This window comes from Melozone crissalis, unplaced genomic scaffold (genome assembly GCF_028551555.1).
Source record: "Melozone crissalis strain CALT ecotype California unplaced genomic scaffold, PUWL_Pcris_2 ptg000018l_1, whole genome shotgun sequence".
NCBI lineage: Eukaryota > Metazoa > Chordata > Aves > Passeriformes > Passerellidae > Melozone > Melozone crissalis.
In genome coordinates, this window is record NW_026535796.1 from 16,373,178 (window position 1) to 16,396,473 (window position 23,296).

A 23,296-nucleotide genomic window follows, 5' to 3' on the forward strand; every position below is an offset into this window, starting at 1 on the left:
AATGCTGCCAAACATGTCAAGTGACTTGAGATATGAAATCTGATACTTCCTTACTATCCATAGAGCTGCACTGCCTTATAACAGAAGAAAATTAAGTTGGCTCCATACTGTTTATACTCAAATAAGTTTATCTTAATTGTTGCTCATCTTGTTGTGCCAGACCTTTGAAATGTTTGAAACTTGATTTTCTCCTTGAGTTTTCTCAACTGAATTTTAAAGTTTGGCCATTAAAATAAAGCACAGAATTGTCCTACCAGTCCATTTCTCATTCCTCCACTTGTGATATTTTTCCTAGCCTCTGGAAGATAAAGTTGTAAAATTATTTTGAATTAGCTAATAATTCAGAATCTATTGATTGCACAGAGCAACTCGGTTTTCCTTTTGACTTGTTTTTTTTTTTTTTTTTTTTTTAATGAAGAGAAGGGCAGGAAAGCATAATGCATATATACATACACGCACATAATGCAAATATAACATTTCCTTTTTTTCCTCATCTGTGTGTCATTTGTTGACAGGAGTCTACGTTCTGTGTTGTTCTACGTGGAGCCCGCCTGGGACAGGCAGTGCTGAGTGATGTTCTTCAAGCTGGCTGTGTCCCAGTCATCATTGCTGACTCCTACATTTTACCTTTCTCTGAGGTTCTGGACTGGAAGAGGTCTGTGCCCTCACTGTTGTACATTGAACCACTGCCTGGGATACTTCACTGCCTCAGTGATTTGAATGAAATCTGTGTGATAAGTTGAGTGTACTGTGGGTCACAGGAAATGAAATACAGAGGAAGATGCACACTTTGCTCTTGATCTATTATGTATCAAAAACAGGAAAGGAAAATAAATGGGACTGATATGACAGAGCATTTGATTAGCCTGTAGCCTGTCATTTTTTCTTCTAAAAGAGATTTGCTGTATAATCTTGTGCTTGAATTCAATGAGGACTGGTTTTCATTCAGGATCTTTTAAGGAAAATATATACTAAATATTGCATCACAGAAATGCAAAGTCTCTGTATTGCACCATGATTCCCAAGTTTATCTGAAATGGAAAAATATCATTACTTTGTGACTGAGTACCCTGTTAGGAGTTTAGATTATTTTTCCATGCACTGTGCCCAGTTACATGGTCTTGGGATAGGGATAATATGTACAAAAGTTATTTGTTTTATGTGTAACACTGTATATGCTATTACTGTTTGATTATTCCAAAAATCTCTGCTGGTAGCAAGTCAATGGCAATCCATAGATGAGAATTCAGGATTTCTGAATCTCTGTCCCTTCTGTAGTTATTTGATTTTCTGGACAGATCAGTCTACAGACTTTGGTGGCATTATCTATGGGCAGACTGGCTGGTGTTGGGAAGGAACTGCTATGGAGTATTTTGTTACACTGAAAGAAGCCTGCTTCTTTTTGCTTGTGTTTTTTGAATATGTCTTGTTAAAATAGGACAAGCTTCTGGGTTAGAAAAGTAGTCTTTTAATGAAAACTTCTATTGGAAAACTTCTTTCAGTGTAGAATTTCTTTCTTCTCACCTTGCCATATGTTTTCTTTCCTTTGCTTGTAGGGCCTCTGTTGTCATCCCTGAAGAGAAGATGCCTGAAATGTACAGTATTCTGCAAAGCATCCCCCAGCGACAGATTGAAGAGATGCAAAGACAGGTAAAGCAATGTACCGTGGTCAAATTATTGTCCTTGCTTTACTCTTGGGGTGTAGGTTCATACACCTGTCATGCTCTGAAAGCTTTTGGAATGCAGAAATATCCACTGTACTCTCATGTTAATGTTTTTATTATTTGACCCTGTTCTTTCTTTGTGTTAAGCATCTGCATTTGCCATCACTGTTCAGTGGGATGGAAGCTCTCCCTGAGTGTACTGCCTACTGACCTCTATTAACATATTTCTGATGAAATCACGGTGTATATTTGTTTTTCTACATGGTATTTAAATTGTAGTAAAGAAGTTCAAGAGTCTGTTTCAAAGGAAGCTTTGGTTTGTAGAAAAATTTTAGTCACTGAAAATGTGAGAGGAGCATTAAGTCCAAAATATTTTAAATATTTTATCTACATTGACAATTCCTCTGAGAGAGAGATTTTTCTTACTTGGTGACTGCAAGAGCTCAGAGCATGAACTATCAGGCCAGCAAAGAGGATATTAACATGTAATGTGCACTTGTATCTAGGATATTTCATTCTTGACATCTTACTGTACCTGAGCATATCTTGTTTTAAGATAAGATGGTACTCTTACCATTGCCTCAGTTCCTCATCAGGAAAATCATAGAGGAAGTAAGAGCTAGGCATTTAAGGAAAAAGTAGACCATCTGATTTCAAGTGACTTTTCAAGATGCATGGAATTTCTGTAGTCAAATTTCTGCAAGAATTGTGAAGTCATGTGTCTGAAATTCCCTTACACAACTTTAGTGACCAAGTGGTCCTTTGCATGGTCCTTGTAAAAAGTGACCCAAGACATTTTTTCAGAACGTAGCCTACAACACTCTAGTTATTTTTACTTAGGCAGTGCTGAAAACTGTACAGTGTATAGTAATAATAATTCATGGGGAGAAAATAGATTCTCAAATTTAGATGTAGATATCTTTCATACCTGAATTTTGTTGCCAGCTTCACTTCATTCTGTTCTGAGTCTGCAAATACTGCAGCAGCCATCAGGGGTCTCCTTTCTCTTAGTGCCTTCACACAAATGAACCATTTTGATGGGGCCTGCTGGCAGCGCCAATGTGCCACCAAAACCAGGAGGTGAGAAAGTAACCTTGGTGTTACAACTCCTAGAGATGTGATTTTTGATTTAGAGATGTCAACACTAAGGAGTTTTGCCTAATAAAGTTTTAAAACTGATATTAGTAGTCTGTCAAAGTGTGCAATAATTTTTTTGTTGACTATTTCACTGATAATGCAAAATAATAATTTCAGGATAGTGTTCTCCAGCTATGGACAATGCACATGACATTATGGATGCCTTAAACACTAAAGTATGAAATCAGGCAACTCATTTGTAAAAAAAAAAAACCAACAAAATAAAGACAAAAGAGCAAACCCCCTAAGCATTCACAACGAAACAAGCCAACAATAACCCCCTTAATTTGGGTTATATATACATTATCTATGTTACCTGTAATTCTATAAAATTAACCTAAAATAGATTATATTTTAGTGCTCACAGTACAGATGTAGTCTCTGTTCAGAGGGAATTTTTGTTGGACTATACATGGTTTGCAATAGTCATTGTCACTGGGTTAAAACATCACTGAACATCATTGGAAAGTGTGATTCTATTGACTGAAGGTGTGATGCGTTTTTCTAAAGCTTCTTCTCACATCTTGTTGCTTTTATTGTGTGTTTTGGTAGTGAAAGTAACAGGATGAAATCACAAGGAATTAATCTTTGTAATTTTATCTGTGTGTATTGAGGATACTTAAACATGTTATCCGTACATTTCATGTCCTGTCAGCTTTATTTACAAGGCAAAATCCCTGTGTGTCTCTGAAATTCCCTTGCTGATAGATGTTCTGTGTTCTAGCCACATAGAATGGTGAAAAGTACTAAATGACTGAAACTGTGTGGACTACCAGTAACCTGACATGTATGGTTGAGATAATTTTTTCTAGGTAAATAGAACAAATCCTTGCTCTGAGTTTCTCCTTGCTGAAACATGCATTTATCATATCTATCAGACTTTCTGGATCTGATAACCTTTGTGGGATTGGAGCCTTGCTGTCCAACTGCATTGGTTTCAGTTGTTATCTTATGATATAATTCTTATCCTTATTTGGAAAACATCAAAATTAAAACAAATATTACTGTAAATGTTAGCTTGCCAGTTTTCTTTGTTGATTACTTTGTACTTTTTCCAGTGTTTTATCACAGGAGATTCTCTGGAGATCATAGATCAAGCTTAAAATGTAGACATAAACATATAAGCACACCTGTATATAATTTTTTCAAGTTGAATATATACCTGTATATAATTTTTTCAAGGTGTGTGCTTGTAAACATATAAGCACACACTTACATATACCTGTATATAATTTTTTTCAGCTTGTCTGCCTTTAATGAGTAAAATTTTCTCTATGCATATTTTTTTTCTTTGTTTCTGGAAGTACTTCTAGCTATACATCAGCTGGGTATAGAAGGGAAGTTTTGTAGAGAGAAGTCATTACATTTAAGTTATATAAGAACTCATATTTGAAAGTGTGTTCTTCCAGTTTGCACACTTGTCATGGACATCACATAATACTGTCATGAAGAGGATAAAATACAGGAGTTTCAATTTTGGAGACATCTGCTAGGATCAGGGGCTGGTATGACCTCAGCTGTGATTTCCTACAACACAATTCTGTTTTGCTCAACTTTTTATCAGACAGTACGTGGTATAAACTGGGAAAGAGATTAATTGGTTTGAGCAGAGCTTGAGTGTGGGAAATCAAAATTAATTCTACTGTCTTACATCATCCCTGATTGCACTGAGGTCTCTGGAGATCAGCTATATTAACTTATGCTTTTATTGTTCAAACTTGCAGAATGGTTTGCACTCGACAATTACCAGTCCAGTTTCCTGTCTGTCCTCACAAAAGGGAATAGTTTCTATGCTTGTAGCCTGATCTACGCAGTTGTAAAAAATTGATACATATTTTCAATACTGCAGGTACAGCCTCTGTCCCTGAAAACCAGATTCTCACATATAAAAATATATAATAAATATAATAATAATAGTTCTTTTATTATTTTGACCATCAAAACCAGCCTCTGCTGATTGAGCTGCTAAAATTAATAGCAGTCTGGATAAAACTTATGTATCTCTGGGATTGCTGTCTTATCTGTTTTCTACAGTAACGTTGTCATTCTCATTTTCTTTGAAGCTTCCTTGATCCATCCCCCTCTCACAAATAGTTCCATATGGAGTCTGAAACACTGGCAGAAGTGCCCAGGGGCAAGTTGATAAGCAGCTTAGCTGCACAGGCTTGATGCTGCATCCTATGCTTTCATTTTATCTGCACCTCTAACCAGCATCCAGATAATAGCAAAGTTCTAGAAGTGGAGGGGAAGAAGTAGATATAATGGGCCTGTATGATAGAGAGTAAAATTTGAATTTTTCTCTTGCCCCTGCAGAGTGAAATAGATAAAAGAAAAAAAGCTAAACAAAACTCTGCTGGTATTACCTTGTCTCACGCCTTGTACTGTTTCCCTTGCAACAGGTTTTGGTTTTTTTTTTTTTTTTTTTTTTTTTTTTTGTTTTTTTTTTTTTTAAAGTTTTGCTCTGGAAACCTTTTAGTCTCTGGAAACATGTTTCAGCACTGTAGTTGATGCATAAATGTCTTTAGTAGTGTGAAAGTTTTCCTCAGCTTATATCTCAGCCACTGTGCTTTTTTCACCCTCTTTTTGTGAGGTGAATCTGTCTATACAAATAGACAGGCATTTGTAAGTATTTATCTTCACTTAATACCAACATACTTCGAACTCTTTTGGCATGGATAGACTCATTAAGGCACAGAATCAGAAGTACTATGTAGTGGGAATAGAAGACTCATTCTTCTGTTTATTTAGGTATTCTTGCTCCCTGAAGAGATTTTAGGTAAGGAGTTTGTTTTCAAAAGGTGGCTTTGTGTGCCTGTTCCTTTTTGACGTTGTAACACTCCCCACCTCCCAGAAATAAAACTTCTGAATTCATATCTGTTCTGGAAGATTGGATGACTGTGTGTGCTCTGATGGCACAAGGATGATGAGCTGGTGTTCTCAAGTGTGGGAATTCTTTCCATCCTGGTTTTCTAGGGAAATGTGTATGATCACATACAATGTGCTTGCTGATTTTTCTTCTGATTTCTGTTAGTGCCAAATTTCAACTAAAGTTACAGAGAAGTGGAGAGGTTGGAGATAAGAAATTCCCTGAATTTCTTATCTGGGCACCTGTGTAGGAGTTAAGTACCCCAGAATAGCATGGCCTTTTAAGAGAAACTTTGCGGCTTGAGCTAACAGTTATAGAAAACCATTTGCATTTATCCATTATGAATTGTCTGCTTTGGGAAAGGTTTTATTTGGAACTGGCATACCTTAGGCCACAGAAATTCAGGTACAAAATGGCCAAATGATAGAGTGGTAAATTAAATTCAGTATACAAAGGGGTATATGCAATTTAAAACAGCCTTCTCATAGGCAGTTTTGGCCTCTTAACTAGCTGCAATCACTTGGAAAAGAATTCTTAAGAGCTGTAATAAATAGTTATGTGAAAGTATAAATTCCATAGTCAGTTATGTTAAAAAAATACAAAGAATTTTTAGCAAAGAGAGAACAAGATGGAAAATACTGTGCCACCATGTAAATCTGTTGTATGTCTGCACCATGAATACAGTCTGTAGTTATGGTACTCCCATCTTGAAAGTTATGTAATAGAACAAATGTGATCAAAAGTTTCAAGAGGAGACTGATGAAATAGTGTAACTCTTCATCTTTAAAATAAATGATTGGTGATGATGAAACAGGAATATAATACAGAACTAAAAAATAAGAAGGTAATGAAAAAGTGACTGGATGTGACTGTACGTTGTTGGATACAATTTCATTTGATGTCTCACAGTACTTTTATTATTTGGAATCTCGTCTAAAAAAAAGGAGATGATCTCACAGAACTAAAAAGTAGTCTATGAGAATCTCTGCTTCATAATTTTGTGTGAGTGAAGGGGTTTTATTGACATAAAAGGCAGAATGAAGAAATCCCGGGAAGGAAAATCTGTCAGAGATGAATGCAAAGATATACCCTCTGGCTTAAAAGTTCCTGCATTGCAGACTTCTGGAAGCTGGAGAGTACTTTGAGGAAGTGGTGGCTTATGCCTGCTGTATCTGTGGGAGGGGGATTCCTGAGGTACCTGCTGTGGAGCTTGGTCAGAGGGAGAATATGGGAACACAAGGCCATTTGGTCAGACCTGGCAGCTTCAGGACTCATGTTTACAAAAAACTTTAGTATTATATTGCCTTGTGTAATAACATTGTCAGATAATCAGTGGGTTTTAAAATGCATCTTCACTAGCTGCCAAGCACTTCAGTGGGACACTGTTGAAAGTGATGTATAGTTTCCTTCTTTGGGTGAATGTGTAATTCACTTTCCTGAAGCCCCACAAAGTACCCTCTCAAATAGTTGGCCACCTACCATTCTTGCTTTTCACTAATGAAAGTTTTAGATAATCACAACCTCTTGTGTTTTTTAGCCTGAGTAGACAATTGCAGGCTAAAACAATTGAAGGATGTTTTACCCCTGTTAAATTCAGGGTGAAATTTGTGGATAGAAAACATGTAGTTTGCAGTGTTTGTTCCCACAGTTAGAATACCTGGACAAGCTGTTGTGGTTTTTCTTGGGCAGATCCCATGTGCCTCGGCCCTGAACTGAGGAGAAGTTCAGACTCCAGGTCAAACAGAGCTGAAGACACAAGCATAAATCAATGACTTGTTTTAGTGCCACGTTAAAACAACATGAGTGGCTGGCTTTTCTGACCCTCCTCCCTTTCATTTAATGTGCTTCTTTGGCTCTTCTTTAAAGAGGGCTCTGTAGAGTAATTTCAACTCTTATCAGCTTGCTGACAGCTATATGAGCCTTTCTGCTGGCTCCAGGCAATCACTGCCAGCGTGTGAAACATCCCATTCTTGCAGTGAAATGGTCTTGGATAGAGTTAAAGCATATGGGTGGTGGAGTTTTCCTGTGGGTGGTGCAGCTTACATGAAAGAGATGGGATTTAGTTCTTGTTAACCAATTAAACAGAAATTCATTTCAATATCTGGACACTAGATGCTCTTTGAACATACTTAGGCTTTTACAAGTCCTTTTAATGAGAATATTAAATGTACAGCTGCAGTTCTTTCCCTGACAGGGGACAGCTTCTGTCTCTGGGTTCTGTAGAATCATCATTATCAAATTTAAGAAAACTTTCATCTGTCTGCCATTTGTAGCATTTTAAGGAGTGCGACTGCAGAGCCTAACCCTGCCTTAATCCTCCCAGAGTGCTTCAGTGAAGCTCTGGGTCCCCCATAAATGTCAGGCCTGGACAATTTGCCATCTTATCAGATGCAGTGAAGTTAGTTCCAGCCCTCTCACCCCTCCCCCAGAGGAAAGATTTGTTGCTGCAAACAGCAAAGGAAAGAAAAAAACTTTTTCCTGGCTTACTGCCAGGATCACCATGGGAGTTGTAGAATCCTTGGCATTTATATATGAGACCTTCATTGCTCCCCTCTCCCTTTAGTTGTTGCAGAGAGTATCCTTATCCTAGATTTTTTTTTGTCTTGTCTGTCCTGCCTTGTTGTTTTTCAGAATGAAGAAAACTGTCTTCGTGGCATCTCTGAGAAAGAGCTCTGAAATTTGAGACCAATCAGCACCTCTATGTATCATTTTTAAAGGATACATTTGGGTTGCTTTTGTATCTATATTGGCAACTTCTAAACAGTAAAAGGTTAAACTTTAGGAGGAAAGCTATGCTATTCTGAGACAATTTTATTTTCGTTTTCAGATTAGATTTTAAGAAAATGTGCTTTAAGAGTCTGTATCACGTTGCACAGTGGATTTTTGGATACCCTTTGCAGATTGCTATACACAACTTGAATAGACTACAGATAAACCAGATGATTCAGAAATTGGAAAGGCATGTACTTTTAGAATGAATATTTGAAAATATTCTGTCATGCACATGAAGCAGTTAGCTGCAGACAAATGGATGATTAAGCATGATCTCCTGGTGTTGGACTCTTTCTTTGTTACTGTGTGCTTTCCCTCTGCTGCTGTATAGTCTGTACCACATCACATTCCTTATCAAAGCTGCTTGCTTTGTTTGCCCCCTTTAATTGTTGAAAGTATTACAACTTTAGCATTTATCTATATAGCATAAATACACTGCATTGCTGTAGTAGTTTGCATGTGAGTATATTAAATAGAATAGTAAATACACCTTGGTCTTGTATCCATTTTACTGAATGTAAATAACTTATACAAGGTCAAATCATAATATTAATAATGGAATTTAGAAATCTAGATCCTGTTTTAATGACTGTATCAAATGTATGTTACAGTACAGTAGGAACATCTGGCTTTTAAACTAGAAAGGTCTTACATTTTCTATAGAAACAATTTGCTGACAGATAATCTTCAGCCAGCTTTTCCTTTAATCTTTGTCTGTAAATTATGCAGATATATTGAATAGTTTCTTAGATGCCTGGAGGTAGGAAAATTATGCGTCTTTTTTCTTTTTTACAAACTGAGTAGTGGGCTGTGTTAGGAATATACTGTAGTGTCCCTTGGCTTTCAAATGCTGTAATTTGTATCTGGGGTTTGGCTTCTTCATTTTCCTGTTTTTTTTTTTTTTTTTCATTGGGAACAATTTTGAATGCTCTTTAGAAATTAAAGTGGCAGCTGGCATTAGTTGTCATTGAATTCTGGTGACTTAGCTCTGTAGAGATGCTATGAGCAGAAGGATTGTAGAGGGTGTGCATATTCCAGGATGCTAATGTTGGTAGGGAATCATGGATAGAAATTTGGTTTCATACAGTAGAGAATAGAATGCTATTCCATCCAAATAGATGTTTACCAAGAAGAAACGAGAATAAATAAATAACTCTTTTTGATGTTTTTCAATGATTTTTTTCATGTTAATTTATTTTCAGTCCTGTTTCATTGTGGTGTGACTACCACATACTATTATCACAACCTGCAGTTAACATATTCACCTTTCCCATTTCATCAGATAGCCATACAGCCATGTGCACTTTGAGCCATGAAGGATGAGGTATTTTTATATAGCTCAAGCTAAGATCAGTTATTTTTAAGATGTGGAGGAAGAAAGCAGTGCCATGTCCTAAATGGAATTTTTCCAGTAGATATGGAAAAACCTTCATGACTGCCAGTCCTTCAGATTTATCCTCTGAGAAGTCAGTAAGATGTATTTGCATTCAAGCAACGCTGGCAGTAATGTCTGTGGTTAAAGTTGTCCAGTGTTGAGAACTGTGTGTATGGGGGTATGTGTGTTGTGTTTGTGCTTATATAAAACAGAGCTGTATAGCTTACAGGAAACTGAGCAAAACATGCCTTCATCAAAAGGGCAAGTTCTTCCTGGTATGGAGCTTAAGCTCTGAAATTGAGGTATGTGCTGATTTTTGACAGCTATAATATAGTGGTAACCTTACCTAGATTTTTTTTTTTTCATCCTTCAAAAAGCTGTCCTTTCATGTGTGTGATTGGCACTGGGCTTGCTTTGTGTTTAGCTTCTCTAATCAAGGGAATTTAAGCTTCTATTCTCCCAGCATTAGTACAGCAGTCATGGGAAATCTCAAACAAGCCAGATCTTATTGCAGCAGTTGACACAAATAAAAGCAGTTGTGCTTTTATTTATTTATTTTTGATGCTGCATGCTGATTAAAAGTTTCCAAGCATCCTTTAGCTATGCTATAAAGCCAACCAGCAGAGAGCAGGGCAGCTGCCGAGGAAGGGAGATGCTGGTGGACACAGGACAAGATCACAGTGGGAAGCATCAGTGTGTGTAACTCAGAAAGCTGGGAAAGGTGTAAACAGATCCCCAATTTATCTATAGGGTGGGCTCTCCAAACACTGTTTTATTGGCCAGTGGCTCCTGCTTTACTAACCTCTAACCTCAGCAGTACTCAGAGGTGCTGCCCACCAGGCAGCCTTGTCTTTGAACCTCCCTTGGCTCCTGCCACCTCAAAGACTTGCAGTCAGATTCCTGTGTTTTGCTTGGGACCTCACCTCTCAGCAGGATGCCTGCAGCAGGGAAAACTGATCTACCCTGAGAACATAGACATATTTGAAGGCAATACCCCTAGGACTAGAAACCTATTGCTTTCAGTTTCAGGAGCTGTCTGTCACTTGTCAAGAAATGTGGATAAAACATCTTCCCACCCCCCAACTTCTGGGCATGCAGTATGAATGTTCCCTGCAATAACACACATATATATTTGTTTTCTGTTGTTTTCCTGACTGCTGTTGAGTCAGTGATAACACAATTCTAGCTCACTGTAGGTCTGGTTTTATGTTGAGTGTGTTGGGAACAAACATCTTAATAAGGATGATACCGATTCAAGTATTTTTGACTACTCCCCATGTTAGGTGTGCCTGCCGCTTCCTTTACAGTAATGGCCTGGTGAAATTGGAGTAATTACAGAGCCATGCAAACTCCTGGAAACTGGAGGGATGAGAGTGGGCTATTTTTTGTGTTTTTACATCATTATTGATGACTATGTAGATATAATGGCTTATCTGGAGGCTAGAGTAGTATCTATTTCTCTTTTTCAGCTGTGTTATTTCTATGGTGTCAACACATGCCATTTGCTTGTAAATAGCAAGACAAACTGAAAGCTCTTTAGGAGCAAAGGGAATTCAGAAAATGGTAGTAATATTTTAATATCACGTTTTAAAAGCTGTAAATGCTGCATAAAATTTTGGGATTTTGGTTGCGGGGTTTTTTTGAATTTTGTTGTTTTTTCCTCTCATCCTGCTACTTTCTTTGCTGGCTCTGTCTCCACACTTTGTAACAGTATTCCCAGCCACAGCTGACAATGGGGTGGGTTCCTTGCTGCTCATAGTGCTGGTAGCTGTTTGTTGGCTCCATAACTGAAAAGTATTTTGACCATGGATTTGTAGGGTGCCAGGACAGTAAGTCAGGTTTCCTGGCTGGTGCAATGTTGCCTTCTGCACAAGAGTTGCTAAGTTGACATACTCATTAATCAAAGAAGCAGATTGAGGTGCAGAAATATATGGAGGGAGGAGAGAGCGCCAGTGCCAGGTGATATTTTTATCTATTCAAGTCTTGTGTTCTCGCTACTTTTAGAATTAAGTTGCTATCACTAGGACAAGGAATAGCGGAAATCTGTATTTTAAGGGTAAAGATAATGCAGGATTTCAAAACTATATATAAGTTGCCATTTAGTGAGAGAGAATGAGAACTCTTTTATTGAAAGTACCTTCTCTTGTGTCATGTATTTAAGCAGAAGAAGGCTCTTCATGAGAAGATTAAAACCTTAGAAACACCAAAGCAAGAAAGCTTCCAAAACCCACCACCCCTAAAACAATTCAAAAAACTTGTCAAACTCCCAAAGTTATGTGAAAGTGTGGAAGCAAGAGTGAAAATGTTAACTTTAACAGATAAGCTACTAAGAACTGTTCTTGTATATGCACTGTATGTGTTGCATGTATGAATTACGACAATTGATGTGATTCTTTTCAAAGCACCAAAGAGGAGAATCTGAGGAAGGCTGCAGTGCAAGAAGCCTAGTTTTAATATCTGAGCTTGCACTCAGATTTTCTTTTAACTTTTTCTTTTAACTCTTAGAAGAGTCAGCAAGTAGTCTCCAGCAATAAAACTGAGAGTGAGTAGAAGTGAGTTATTCCCAAGTGGCTGCTATCTGAAGGGTAAGATTAGCATTTCGAACTCTGACCTCTGTCCCCTTATGAATTGGCAGCTTCAAAAAGAAAAAGGAAAAAAAGAAATTTGGATAATGGAAATATTCAGTTTTCACTCTGTTGTATCTGAAGGAGGCAAATGTACTTGTTTCATGGCTAAAATTACTGCAGCAGAGAATATTGAGCCAAAGAATTAAATCAACTTACTGCTTCACTTTTGAAGACACTGTTTTTGAAGCTGAATTACAATAAAAAACAGCACCATGAAAAGTCTGTCTAGAATCTCTTTCTTAAAATATTTAACTGTAATGATACAAATTATTGATTTGTTTGCTCATACTGCTGAAGTGTCTTGTAATTAAGGAATATTCCTCTATAGGCTACTCATATAATTTGTATAAGTTAAATAGAAGAATTGAGTGCTCTCAGGGCTTTACTTGAGAATTGTGCGTAAGTCAGTAACGTGGAATGAAAGTTCAGAAATAATATTGAAATAATGATGTCAGATTACATTAGGAGCAAACCTTAGTTAACTGGAAACAACAGCGTGTGCCCTGCATTGTTCTACTGTTCATTCCTTTTTTCCCTTGCAGAGGAGCCTCTGGTTTAAGGCTCAGATAACCCCAATGCTGAATTATGGATTAGTCTTTATCTGAAGTGATCATGGGCCTCCAAAACTTCAATTCCTTGCTTATCTCCATTTTTAGCTTTAGAGGTGACATGTTGTTACTCTGAACACTCTTTATATACTGTCTGCACTACTGCTTTTCTTGGATAGGTCTGCAGTGAGAAACAGATGCAACACAGCCAGTTTAGGTTGAATTTGAAAGATGCTTTTAATCTGATATTCTATAAAAATGTGAAAATCAGAAAACTTTTCAGTTTCAGGCAAGTTAGCATGATTTTACCAGTATTTAATTGATTTAATGGATTAGCTTTTAAAATTCTTACATAATCCATGTATGGGGACAAGAAACCAATTTTTACTTGCAATTTCGAAAGAGTTTACCTGCAGTTTCATGTAATTGTGCTGGCACCCTAAAAGTAAGATCACTTTTCAGAGCACAGCTCTCTTACTGTTTTTCATGGGCTGAGAGTTGTTTTTGAAAAATGTAACCTAGATTTGTGTAGCTTAGATTTGCATTTCAAGTCCTCATCCATCTCTAGGAAAAATGAGACTACTTCAGGTCACTATTGAAAACAGAGCTTTAAGGGGAAGAAGGACCATAGCCTACAGCTAGTCACTTATTTTGTCCTCTCCTGATCCATTACTAAGAGAGGAATGGATTTATTGGAAGTTATTTTAAGGTACCAGAGGTCTAAATTTCTGTCTGAATAACCCTATTTTTTCCTGCACTGATTACCAAGAATAAGCCAACCTGCCTTAGGTTGAATGTGATCGAGTGATATCACCAAGGGTCCTAAACCATCAAGCATTTTTTGTAAATCCCAAAATCTTACCATTTTTTAGAAACAACAAATACTGTTTAATTCTTAATAGTATAAAGTCTTATGAGGCTTTCTTGTAAGCCTGTATAAAAAACCTAAACTTATCACTGGTTTTAGCTGATACCAGCTGGTATCATCTCTGCTGGAGAACTGCGTACTAAAAGTAGTATGTGTGATCAGCAAGGAAACTGTTGGAACAGGGACCAGACATAGGAACAATAAAACAGTACAGAAAGAGGGTGCAAATTACAATTCATAAGCAGAAAAAGGTGGGAACTTGGGGCTATAAGTTCCCCAGTCTAACCCCAAAATTTATCTTGAGAAACTTTTTCTAAAATGCATATTGCTCCAAAAGAGTAACTTACCTTCAGTCCCCTTTTGCACAGGAGGTCAGTAGGGCTCTTGAAGCTCAGATTTACTATTGAACTATTATATAACATCAGCTATATTCATATGCATCCTGAGTATAGGGCAAACACACAAAAATTCAATTTATCTTGAACCTCAGTAGCCCATTTAATTCTACTGCCCAATGGCAATAGTTTGGGGGCAGGGGAGGTTGCCTGGGACCAGTCTGAGTAGTTTACTTGATATAATAATGTGCGGTGTCTCAATAACTTAAAATATGTTTGTTTATATTACAATATGACATAAAACTTTAGCAGGCCTTGTGGATGCACTTCCATGTCCAGAGCTGTCAGATGCACAGCTGAAGATATTTGCTGTAATATCTTTTGTATCCCTGTTGAAGGTACACGTTTTAGCAAAGGGTTACTGCAGTCAGTTACTTCAGTTACTTAGCTAAATATTTTATTAATTTAAAGTTTCTATTTACAAATAATAAGAGAAGATAAAGTTAATGGAGTGTTTTCTATTCTTCTATCCATCCCAAAATTTGAAAGGTTTAGAATGGTTAAGTCTCGTAACATCTCTTTGAGGTCAATATTACACATACTGCTGAGATGCTGAAGTAGAAGCAAGAAATCTAATAAATGCCAAACTTTTATCTGTAAATAAGTGACAGAACCAGGATTAAAAGTAAGATCACCAAGTTTCCAGGCCAGTGCTGTTGCAGCAGGTAGGCCACACTCTTTTGCTTGCATAGACTTCTCCAATCCAGCTGGGAGTAAAAGCCATGAACCCCAAGAGCCATTAAGAAGGGAAAGCATTTAAGTAGAGTCACCATAGGTGGTGTGAAAATGGTTGTATTTCAAGGCCTTGTAAACCCTTTCAAGGCATTTTGGAAGCACTGAACTGTTGCAGTGGGGCAGAATCTCACAGCATCATGGCGCCTGACCTAAAAGTTGAGAAAAGTGGTGGTTTATGGGCAGTTAAATTTTACTACTCTTTTGCGAATTTTTTTCCCCCTCTTGCTACTTTTATGAACTCCCACCAAATCATGGGCTGTGAAAAGCCAGAAGGCTAGAAAGTTCCTTTCATGGACTGTTTTGTCCTTGATCTAAATGTTAAAGAAGGTAGTTCTTTCCTTACCTTATGCCCAGTGGGTTTTTTTTGTCAAAAACCAATCGAAAGATTTACATTGATCTGTCTTGCACTCCACACCAGAGCACCATTAATGGCATTAAAATTAGAACTTGTAAACATTATGTGAATGAACTCTGTAACCTGATGCTATGTTGGCTTGTAAAGAGCTTATAAAGAGATGCTAGTCCCCCAAGTGAGTTTATTTCTAAGGAAAATAACACCTTACCTAAATAAATGTTACTTTCTATGAGTAGGCTGCCCTGTTGCTGCATGCTGCTGCCTGTTGTTTGGTATGAAAATAAGTTCAAATGCTCCCTTTCCAAGCTCTTGCCTGTGCTGGTATGTACTGAATATTGGCAGTTTAGTTTCTTCATAGTCTGAACTAAATCCTGGAACTGAAAACAAGTGGAATTGAACTTTTGGGTTGGATGCTTGCTTGCTTGGTTCAAGGAACATCTGTCTTGCAGATATGACTAATCTTTCTCAAGGTGTGCATGTGTATTTGTAGAGATAAATTGGTAACACTATATTACGTTAAGAAATTTTGGCCTTCACAGAAAGTGGTGGGTTTTCATGGCTGATTTGATGAGGATGTAGGAGTTGGAAGTGGGGCAGGAGGAAAGAAGAAAGGAAGGGCAACAACTTAGAACTACTTACTGGAATGCCCATGTTTGTGAATTTAGTCTGCAGTGCTCACTGCTTGGCGAGAGAGGAGAATTTGGTCTCCAATTCCTTCAGTCTTTGGCTTCCATAATGAAGTTGTCATGGCTTTGTTAAATTTACTGCAGAAAGGGAATTCAAATGAACTAATTTCATGGGCAGTCTATTGTGTAATGAGAACTTCCAGTCGCTTCCAACCCACTGGGCAACCCGATAATATAATGTATTTCTCATTGTCAGTCAAGTCATACGGTATGCTCCATTTGACTCTTCAAAGCATTGGTAAAACTGTTTTCAAAAGTAGTGCTTTTCTGTCTTTCATTTTGCATCTATCCTAGATCTTCTATTTATCCAGAAATTTAGAAGGAGAAAAGAAATTGGATTTCTTCTTTCAGTTTTCAATTCCTTGTAAGCCATAATGGTTAATGTACATTGATCTTTGTTGTCTTGGCAAACAAAGTACAAAGCAGATGTTTGATTTCTGTTAACCACGTAGGTTGCCCATGGCCTGAGCAATATTTAGGTGTATACAAAGTTAGTTTTCTGTACAAGTCTGTGGGTTTCCTAAGAAAAATCTGGAAACCTCATCAAAGAGTACTAGAAGCTAATTTCAGTTCAAGTTGAAAGGAGGAGTCTGACTTCATCATAGTTGTAGTCTTGTATAATCAATTCTATGTGAAAGCCAAGGTCTGGACTTACGGATTGTTTATTTCAAGATCCTGAAAGGAGTTCAGGTAGCTCTAATTAGTGCATTACAATTACCATACCTTAAAAACATTGCTTAGTGTATTAAAGTTACTCTTGAATTTCCTGGATTCGTAGCTACAAAAAAGAGGAACAGAGAGCTCATTAAAGCTGTGTAAGAACAATAAGAAAGTTGGCATAAGAGTCTGGAACAGAAACCTTTTTCTTTTGTTGTTGTTACTCTCCCATATCACAAATGTGTTCATGGGATTTCTATCTCCTCTATTTCTTACATTCCAACATAAGCTTTTCAGCCTCACCAAGCAGAGTAGAAAATAGATTTCAAATGGCATCAACATATATCTTTCCAATAGAAAACTTTCCCAAAATATTTAGTAACTCAGCATGTGGAGCAGCAGACACTAGCAAGCCATGTTAATCAGTTCTGCTTTATAAAAGCAAACAAGGTGGGGAGGAAGTAATGAGACCCTGAAACATCTGTTTGGGGACTTCAAATCCCCTTAGAAGGTTTTGAGTTCTGCCTTAAAGAAACACAACTCCAAAAATATTACAACTAACTGTGGGAACATTTTATGGCTCTTTACAAAAAATTAATTACATAAATATTAGTCTATAAAACACAAATTCCCTCTGCCCCCTTCTCCAGATTTGCTTCTGGTATAAAGGTGTAATCTTCCCTGACATTACAAGCATTCTTTAAGTAAAGAGAAACTAGATCAGAGCCATCCTACTTTTGCTGAAGAAAGATAACCATATTTGATTTTTATGAAGTTAGATAGCAATAGATATTATGGTATTAATAAACAGTCTTAGAACATTATAGGAATCCTGTCATTTAATGACAATGGAATACATAATCCTGTATTTCACACTAATAATAGTTACTTAATTGCTTATAAAGTTGTATGCTAAAAGGCTACATAGTTTCTCCTTCCTACTTAGTGCTGCTTGCAGCAATTGTTCTAAACTATTGTCTATCATGAAAATAAAATTTAGAATCCTTTTTGTTTAGCATACTTGAACAAGGAAATTAGCTGTTGTGGTCCATTTTAATTCTTGATCTGCTTCTGGTTTTCTTTTTAGATAGTTTGCTGTTTTGATAATATATTTTTCTTAAGGGATAGGATATGGGGAAAGAAATACTAATGCTTTTGCTTAGCATGTGGTGTTTGCTTTATTGTCTTTTTACTTATTCTTACCCTTTTATGTAATTCTTCTGCTTTTACACTTGAATGTGGAAGTAATTTTGTTCCGTGTTCCTGGTAATCAGCCTGTTATCCAGCTGTTAAGTCCTATCAGGAAGAGAAATAAGGAGAGGGAAGTGATTCTATTCTAAATTGAGCTTGCTTTGCACTCTCTCTGGATGACAAGCTCCAGAGTAGTGTCATTTTGGACATACCCATCACTCTATGCATGGGTGTCCAAACTCTATGCATGGGTGTCATGGGTGAGTTAAAATTTAAGTCTATGCAGTTAAATTTTGAAATAGCCTGAAATAGTCACAGTTACGGCTGTTTGCACAGTAAATGCAGTACTTCAGAGAGCAAAAACCTCTTTCCTGGTTTATTTTTAAATCGTAACATGGATTTTTTTCATCTTAAATATTTGCAGAAATATTCTACTGAATCTGTTTTACGAATTTAATTTTTTTTACTCACAGAGTAGAGTTCTAGGGCTGGTGGTTCAGCAGCAAGACTTAGTCCTAAACCCCATAGCTTACACTCTGAGTAAAGTACAGGGTAGCATAAACATGAATATGTGCAAGTTTGTGCTTATAATCTTTCCTCTATACTGTTATTTAGTCTAGGAATATCCAAAAGGAAGTGTAAATGCAGGAATCACTGTGTGTCTTCTGTTAAAAAGTACTGACCTTCAGAGTGAGATCTGTTGGCATTTGTTAAAAACAGATGAACAAGAGTTATTTTTGGTTAATCCTAAGATCTGTACCTCCAGAAACTTGGTATTCTTTCAGTAATTGAATAAGGTAAATAATATGGTAACTAAATAAGGTAAATAATATTATTTAATATTTTGATAGCATGCTATTTAAACTGCTAAACTCTAGACCCTTTTTTGCTATTTAAGAAATCTGTACCAAGAGTAAAATAGCATTTGCCCAAATTTGTGTATTGTCTTCAGCTGTGTCCTGACTCTGAAAACTTCTAAAAGTTCCAATTAAAGAAAAAGTGCATTTATTTTAATTGCTGTACCTTCTAGAAGCAAACACATACTCTTATAGCTGGTAATTCACCATAGGGAGATTGCAAATGAAATTAATTTCTTGAGACTTCAGTGTGCTGCAGTTTCCTGAAGAAAAGTAAGGTTGAAAAAAATAATATCTTTTGGGCCAGAACTCTTGACCTATGTGGTTTGGTTAAGCATGTTTCCTTCTGGGTTGGATAGGGACCTACAGGATCATTTGATAGTTCTAGGGATTGAAAAAGTAAGTTTATATCTCTTTACAGAGAGTCAGATAAGTCAGCATTTTCATTTCCAAACCTCTGCTTTTCTTCTGTAATTTCTGTCATACACAGAAACTGGGACAAGATGAAAACTTGTATGGGGCCTTAGTTTTGGAGCAACTCACCTGTGAAATTTGGAGCACCTGTGTATAACAATCTCAGGCTTCATTTCAGCAGCTTTACACTGTGCTAGAAATTAGCCTGGATTAACAATTGTAATAAATTGGCATGTACATATATATTTCTATGTAAAAATAATGATCATTTACTTGTATAAATAATATTAGGTCTCTTGGAAGCTATTAGTCTGGTAGGTTTTGTGAATATGGAAATTCTCTATCTGATCAAGTGTTTTAACATCTAATATTGATGTTAAAAAGAGACTTTTAAGTTTTGCCTTTCAGGCAGAGTGCTTTTATTTGACTGTTTAACTGTACTGTGGATTCCTTTACCTTAGAAAAAATGGAGTATAGGTAATTTATTTTCTTCTATGGTCAAAATGCTTTTGACATTTTTCAGAATGAAAATGTATGATCTAAGTGTGAAAGTACTTGATTCCTTCAAATATTTTCATTCTGTTTAATCTCTTGCAAAATAATGCTGCTGCTTCTTTTTATTGGCTGTGAGTCCTTTTAAGGGGTGGAGTTGAGTTTAAAGCCTTCAGGCATTATGGAAATACTCTATCTACAATAAACATGCCTCCTAATTTAATTTCCACCTGACATGTAGACTGCATGGAACAGATTGTGCATGGCAAGCCAAAATTGATTATTAAGCACTGGATCTGGCAGTGTGAAAGTGAATTTTATTTTCTTTACAGGCAAGGTGGTTCTGGGAAGCATATTTTCGATCGATGAAAGCAATTGCTCTCGCTACTCTTCAGATTATCAATGATAGAATTTACCCATATGCTGCCATTTCTTATGAAGAGTGGAATGATCCCCCAGCTGTGGTAAGCAAATTCATTTCATTTACTCATAAAACAAATTGTGGTTTTGGGGTTTTCTTCCTCGTATAAAAGGTATGTGCTATGAAACTTGGTTATAATTCTGTGTCTGAGTTTGTGTGTGTATGTGTTGTGCTGGTAACTTGCACAGATGAAGCTAATATATTTTATGACAGCTGGCAAAATAACTAGCAGTTTTATGTCCTGGCACAAAGATGAGAACTTTTAACTTTTGCTATTGCACACGTTAAATTGCTTCCTTGTTTAGATTTTTTTTTCCTTGATGCACACACACACACACACACACATGCTTTATTTCTGTTTAATTCAGAGAGAGTTTGGAGCACTGTATATATTTGGACATAGTCTGTATGATGCAGAGAAAATAGTGGAAATGCTGAAGATCTCAAAAAATCTGGGGGAGTCTTTCATATAATTCTGTTGAAATAGCTAATTTTTCTTATGCCTAAAATTTTCTCTATGTTACTTCTTAACAATTTCTCTAATACAGAAACTGATGATCAAAGTTTTACTGGATTTTTTTTTTCCCTGTTCTTGGTTTAATTTAAAGTTTCACTGGTTGAACTCACTTCTGTTAAGAAAAAACAGTGCAGTATTAATTAACCTCCTGCACCAAGCAGCTGGTTCTGATTTTTTACTATATAAAAGCCTGTAGATAATTTTCACTCATAATCAGTTAATTTTCTCTGTGTCAAAATATAAAAAATAGTTTTGTTTTACTAATAAAACCAAACTTGTTAACTGTCTTGCCTTATGATAGTTTAGAAAAAGAAAGTTGGGTAGGAGTAGTGGGTAGGAGTAAAGTGGGTTTTACTTGAAACTCTTCAGACCTGAGGAGTGTGAGCAGTTGCTGATGAAGAGTTAGAAGCTCGTTCCTGTGTTTCAGAAGTTCTGTTTCCGTTGCTGAGCCAAAGGCATTAATAATCTCCTCTTGTCCTTTCTCAGGGAGGAAATGTGGCCCTGATCAGTATTTAAGGAAAATTAATCTGCACAAGTGTGTACTCGACAAGAAGGGAATCAGAATATCTTAACACCTTTACAATTATGGTAGTAGAGCCAAGCACCTTTAAACATGCTTAGTGAAATGAAGAAAATGCTTTAAGAATTACTGAGGGAACCTAAAAACATATCCTGGATTCTCTCCTATACTTTTTTTTTAAATGCCCTAGTCACAGTCTCAAAATTGTCTTCTTGTTGGGCAGTAATAATCTGCTTGAGCCTGTGTCTTATCTAGCTCCTGCCTAATATCCACTCTTAGCACTGTTACAATTTCTAGTCAGCCTGGATGAAACATTATAGTTGGAAGGACTTAAATATGTACATTTGAGGTAGCAGAAAATGGCAGCTGTATCCCCTTACTTTGATAAGAAGGCAAAGTAACTAATGTCCTTTTTGTTTACAAGAAAATTGCGGTATTCTTTTCTCAATAAACTCATGACTGAAGTTTTTAAAGAAAATTATTTCAGTCTCGGGGCTAGGATATAGCTAATTGTTAAAATAAGCAATTGTTAAAATAACTCACAGGATTTTGCATAAGCAAAATAATGTGAGTTAACATTAATACCACAGTGAAAATTGTGAGTAACTTTCATAAATTCTTGTGTTACTGGCCAGAACTGACTTCCAGAACTTGCCATTGTATTCTGCCTTCAAGGTCACCTGAGTGCAGCCAGTTCCTTTAGCTCTGCCTGTTGTTCCATGTGGTGTTGTGGTCAGTAGGGATTAGGTACAATACTCTTCTGTACGCTTTTGTTCCTGTTACCTGGTTTCCATAGGAACACAAAGGTGCAGGGTGTATAGAAGAGGTGCAGAGGTGCAATCACTGTTTTAAGGGCTTGCTGAAATTAGCCAGAAATTACTTTAATCAGTACAAGGCTGTTCATAGAGCTCAGATTCCTGTGCTCTGAATAGTGAGATTTTGAAAATGAGAGCACAGATTTGTCTATGGAATATCTATACAGGAGAATGCCTGCTTTAAGGAATTTGTGCATTTAATTGCTAGGACAAATTCAGCTGTATAACAGAAAGAAGAGCTTGCTGTGCAAGTTCATTATGCAGAGAAGGATACTTAGAAAGAACTTTTGGCCATGATTTCTTACCTGCCCTCTTTCTTGGTTTGAGGTGGGAATTTTTTGTGTGTAATTTTGCTTAGTAGTTCACAGAATCCTGAGAAGTAACAGAAGAAGTTTGCTAAGATGTCCTGGTTCCTACTTGTTGTGCTGTTCTATTGTTACAACTGCTTCGTGTGTTAGACAAAGCAGTGTAACCATTATTTCTACTTAGACAATTAGAATGGCTCATAACTCTCCAAGGTGCACATTATACTTTGCATTTTGTTGAAGTATGGTAGCTTCATGTGTTTGCTTCCAGAACACCCAAAGTAGTCCTGCACTCTTCTGCAGTTGGGTCACAGTTTCCTCTTTCATGTGCAACCTTTTTTTTTGATATTTCTATTTCACTTGGTGAACTAACCAAAATAATATTCCTTATATAAAACTTAGCAGGCAAGAAAAAAAAGAAAGAGTGGTGGTGTGTGCAAGGGAGGGACTGGGTGGCTTGAAGGCTGCTTAACTTGGCATTACTTTGACTTATATTGGCTCAAAATATTAGTAAGACTGTTGCCTGAGTATCTTCACCAGAGTGTGCATGCAGCAGTGGTACAGGAGGGTGTTTTTCCAGGAGGGAGTTTGCAGTATGCAGAAGATAAATGCATATACAGTTAATTCCATACTTAGTACATTGCACAGGGGAAGTGATCCAAGCAGTTTTATGTGTTTTTATGGGCTGACTGGAGACTGTTGGCCTTTCTCAAGCAAAAAAAAAAGTAATAAAGTGGATTATTTTTCTACTTATTCACTGTCCTATTGAGGAAATGGAAGACTAGTAGCATATAACATGCTAGTATGTTATGGAATAATACTTCGACTAAAAATGCATTATGACACATTTCTTCCTTTTAATGAAGAGGAGCAAATGATACTTTTGGGGCCTGAAATTCATTACTTCCAGGGTACTACTGGAGCCCTTTACATCCCAGACAGTCTTTTGATGCAGGCATGGAAGTTTAATGTCTTTTATATTTTTTGGCCCAACCATTATCCATTAGGCAGAGGCAATCAGTTACGTCCAAGTAAGCCAGAAAATGAGCGATTCTACAGTGTGCATTTTGATGGTTACC

The 23,296-nt window shown here is 36.8% G+C and overlaps 1 protein-coding gene across 2 annotated transcripts in view; it reads left to right on the plus strand.

Annotated features, from left to right (window-relative positions):
• The window catches only part of EXT2 (exostosin glycosyltransferase 2), a 74,401-nt gene that overhangs the window by 14,583 nt on the left and 36,522 nt on the right, over positions 1–23,296 (plus strand). For both annotated transcript variants that reach the window (XM_054275813.1, XM_054275812.1), the window contains 3 exons: positions 516–655; positions 1,557–1,650; positions 19,972–20,103. In XM_054275813.1, the coding sequence (XP_054131788.1) occupies positions 516–655; positions 1,557–1,650; positions 19,972–20,103 (366 nt within the window). The remainder of the gene's footprint in view (positions 1–515; positions 656–1,556; positions 1,651–19,971; positions 20,104–23,296) is intronic.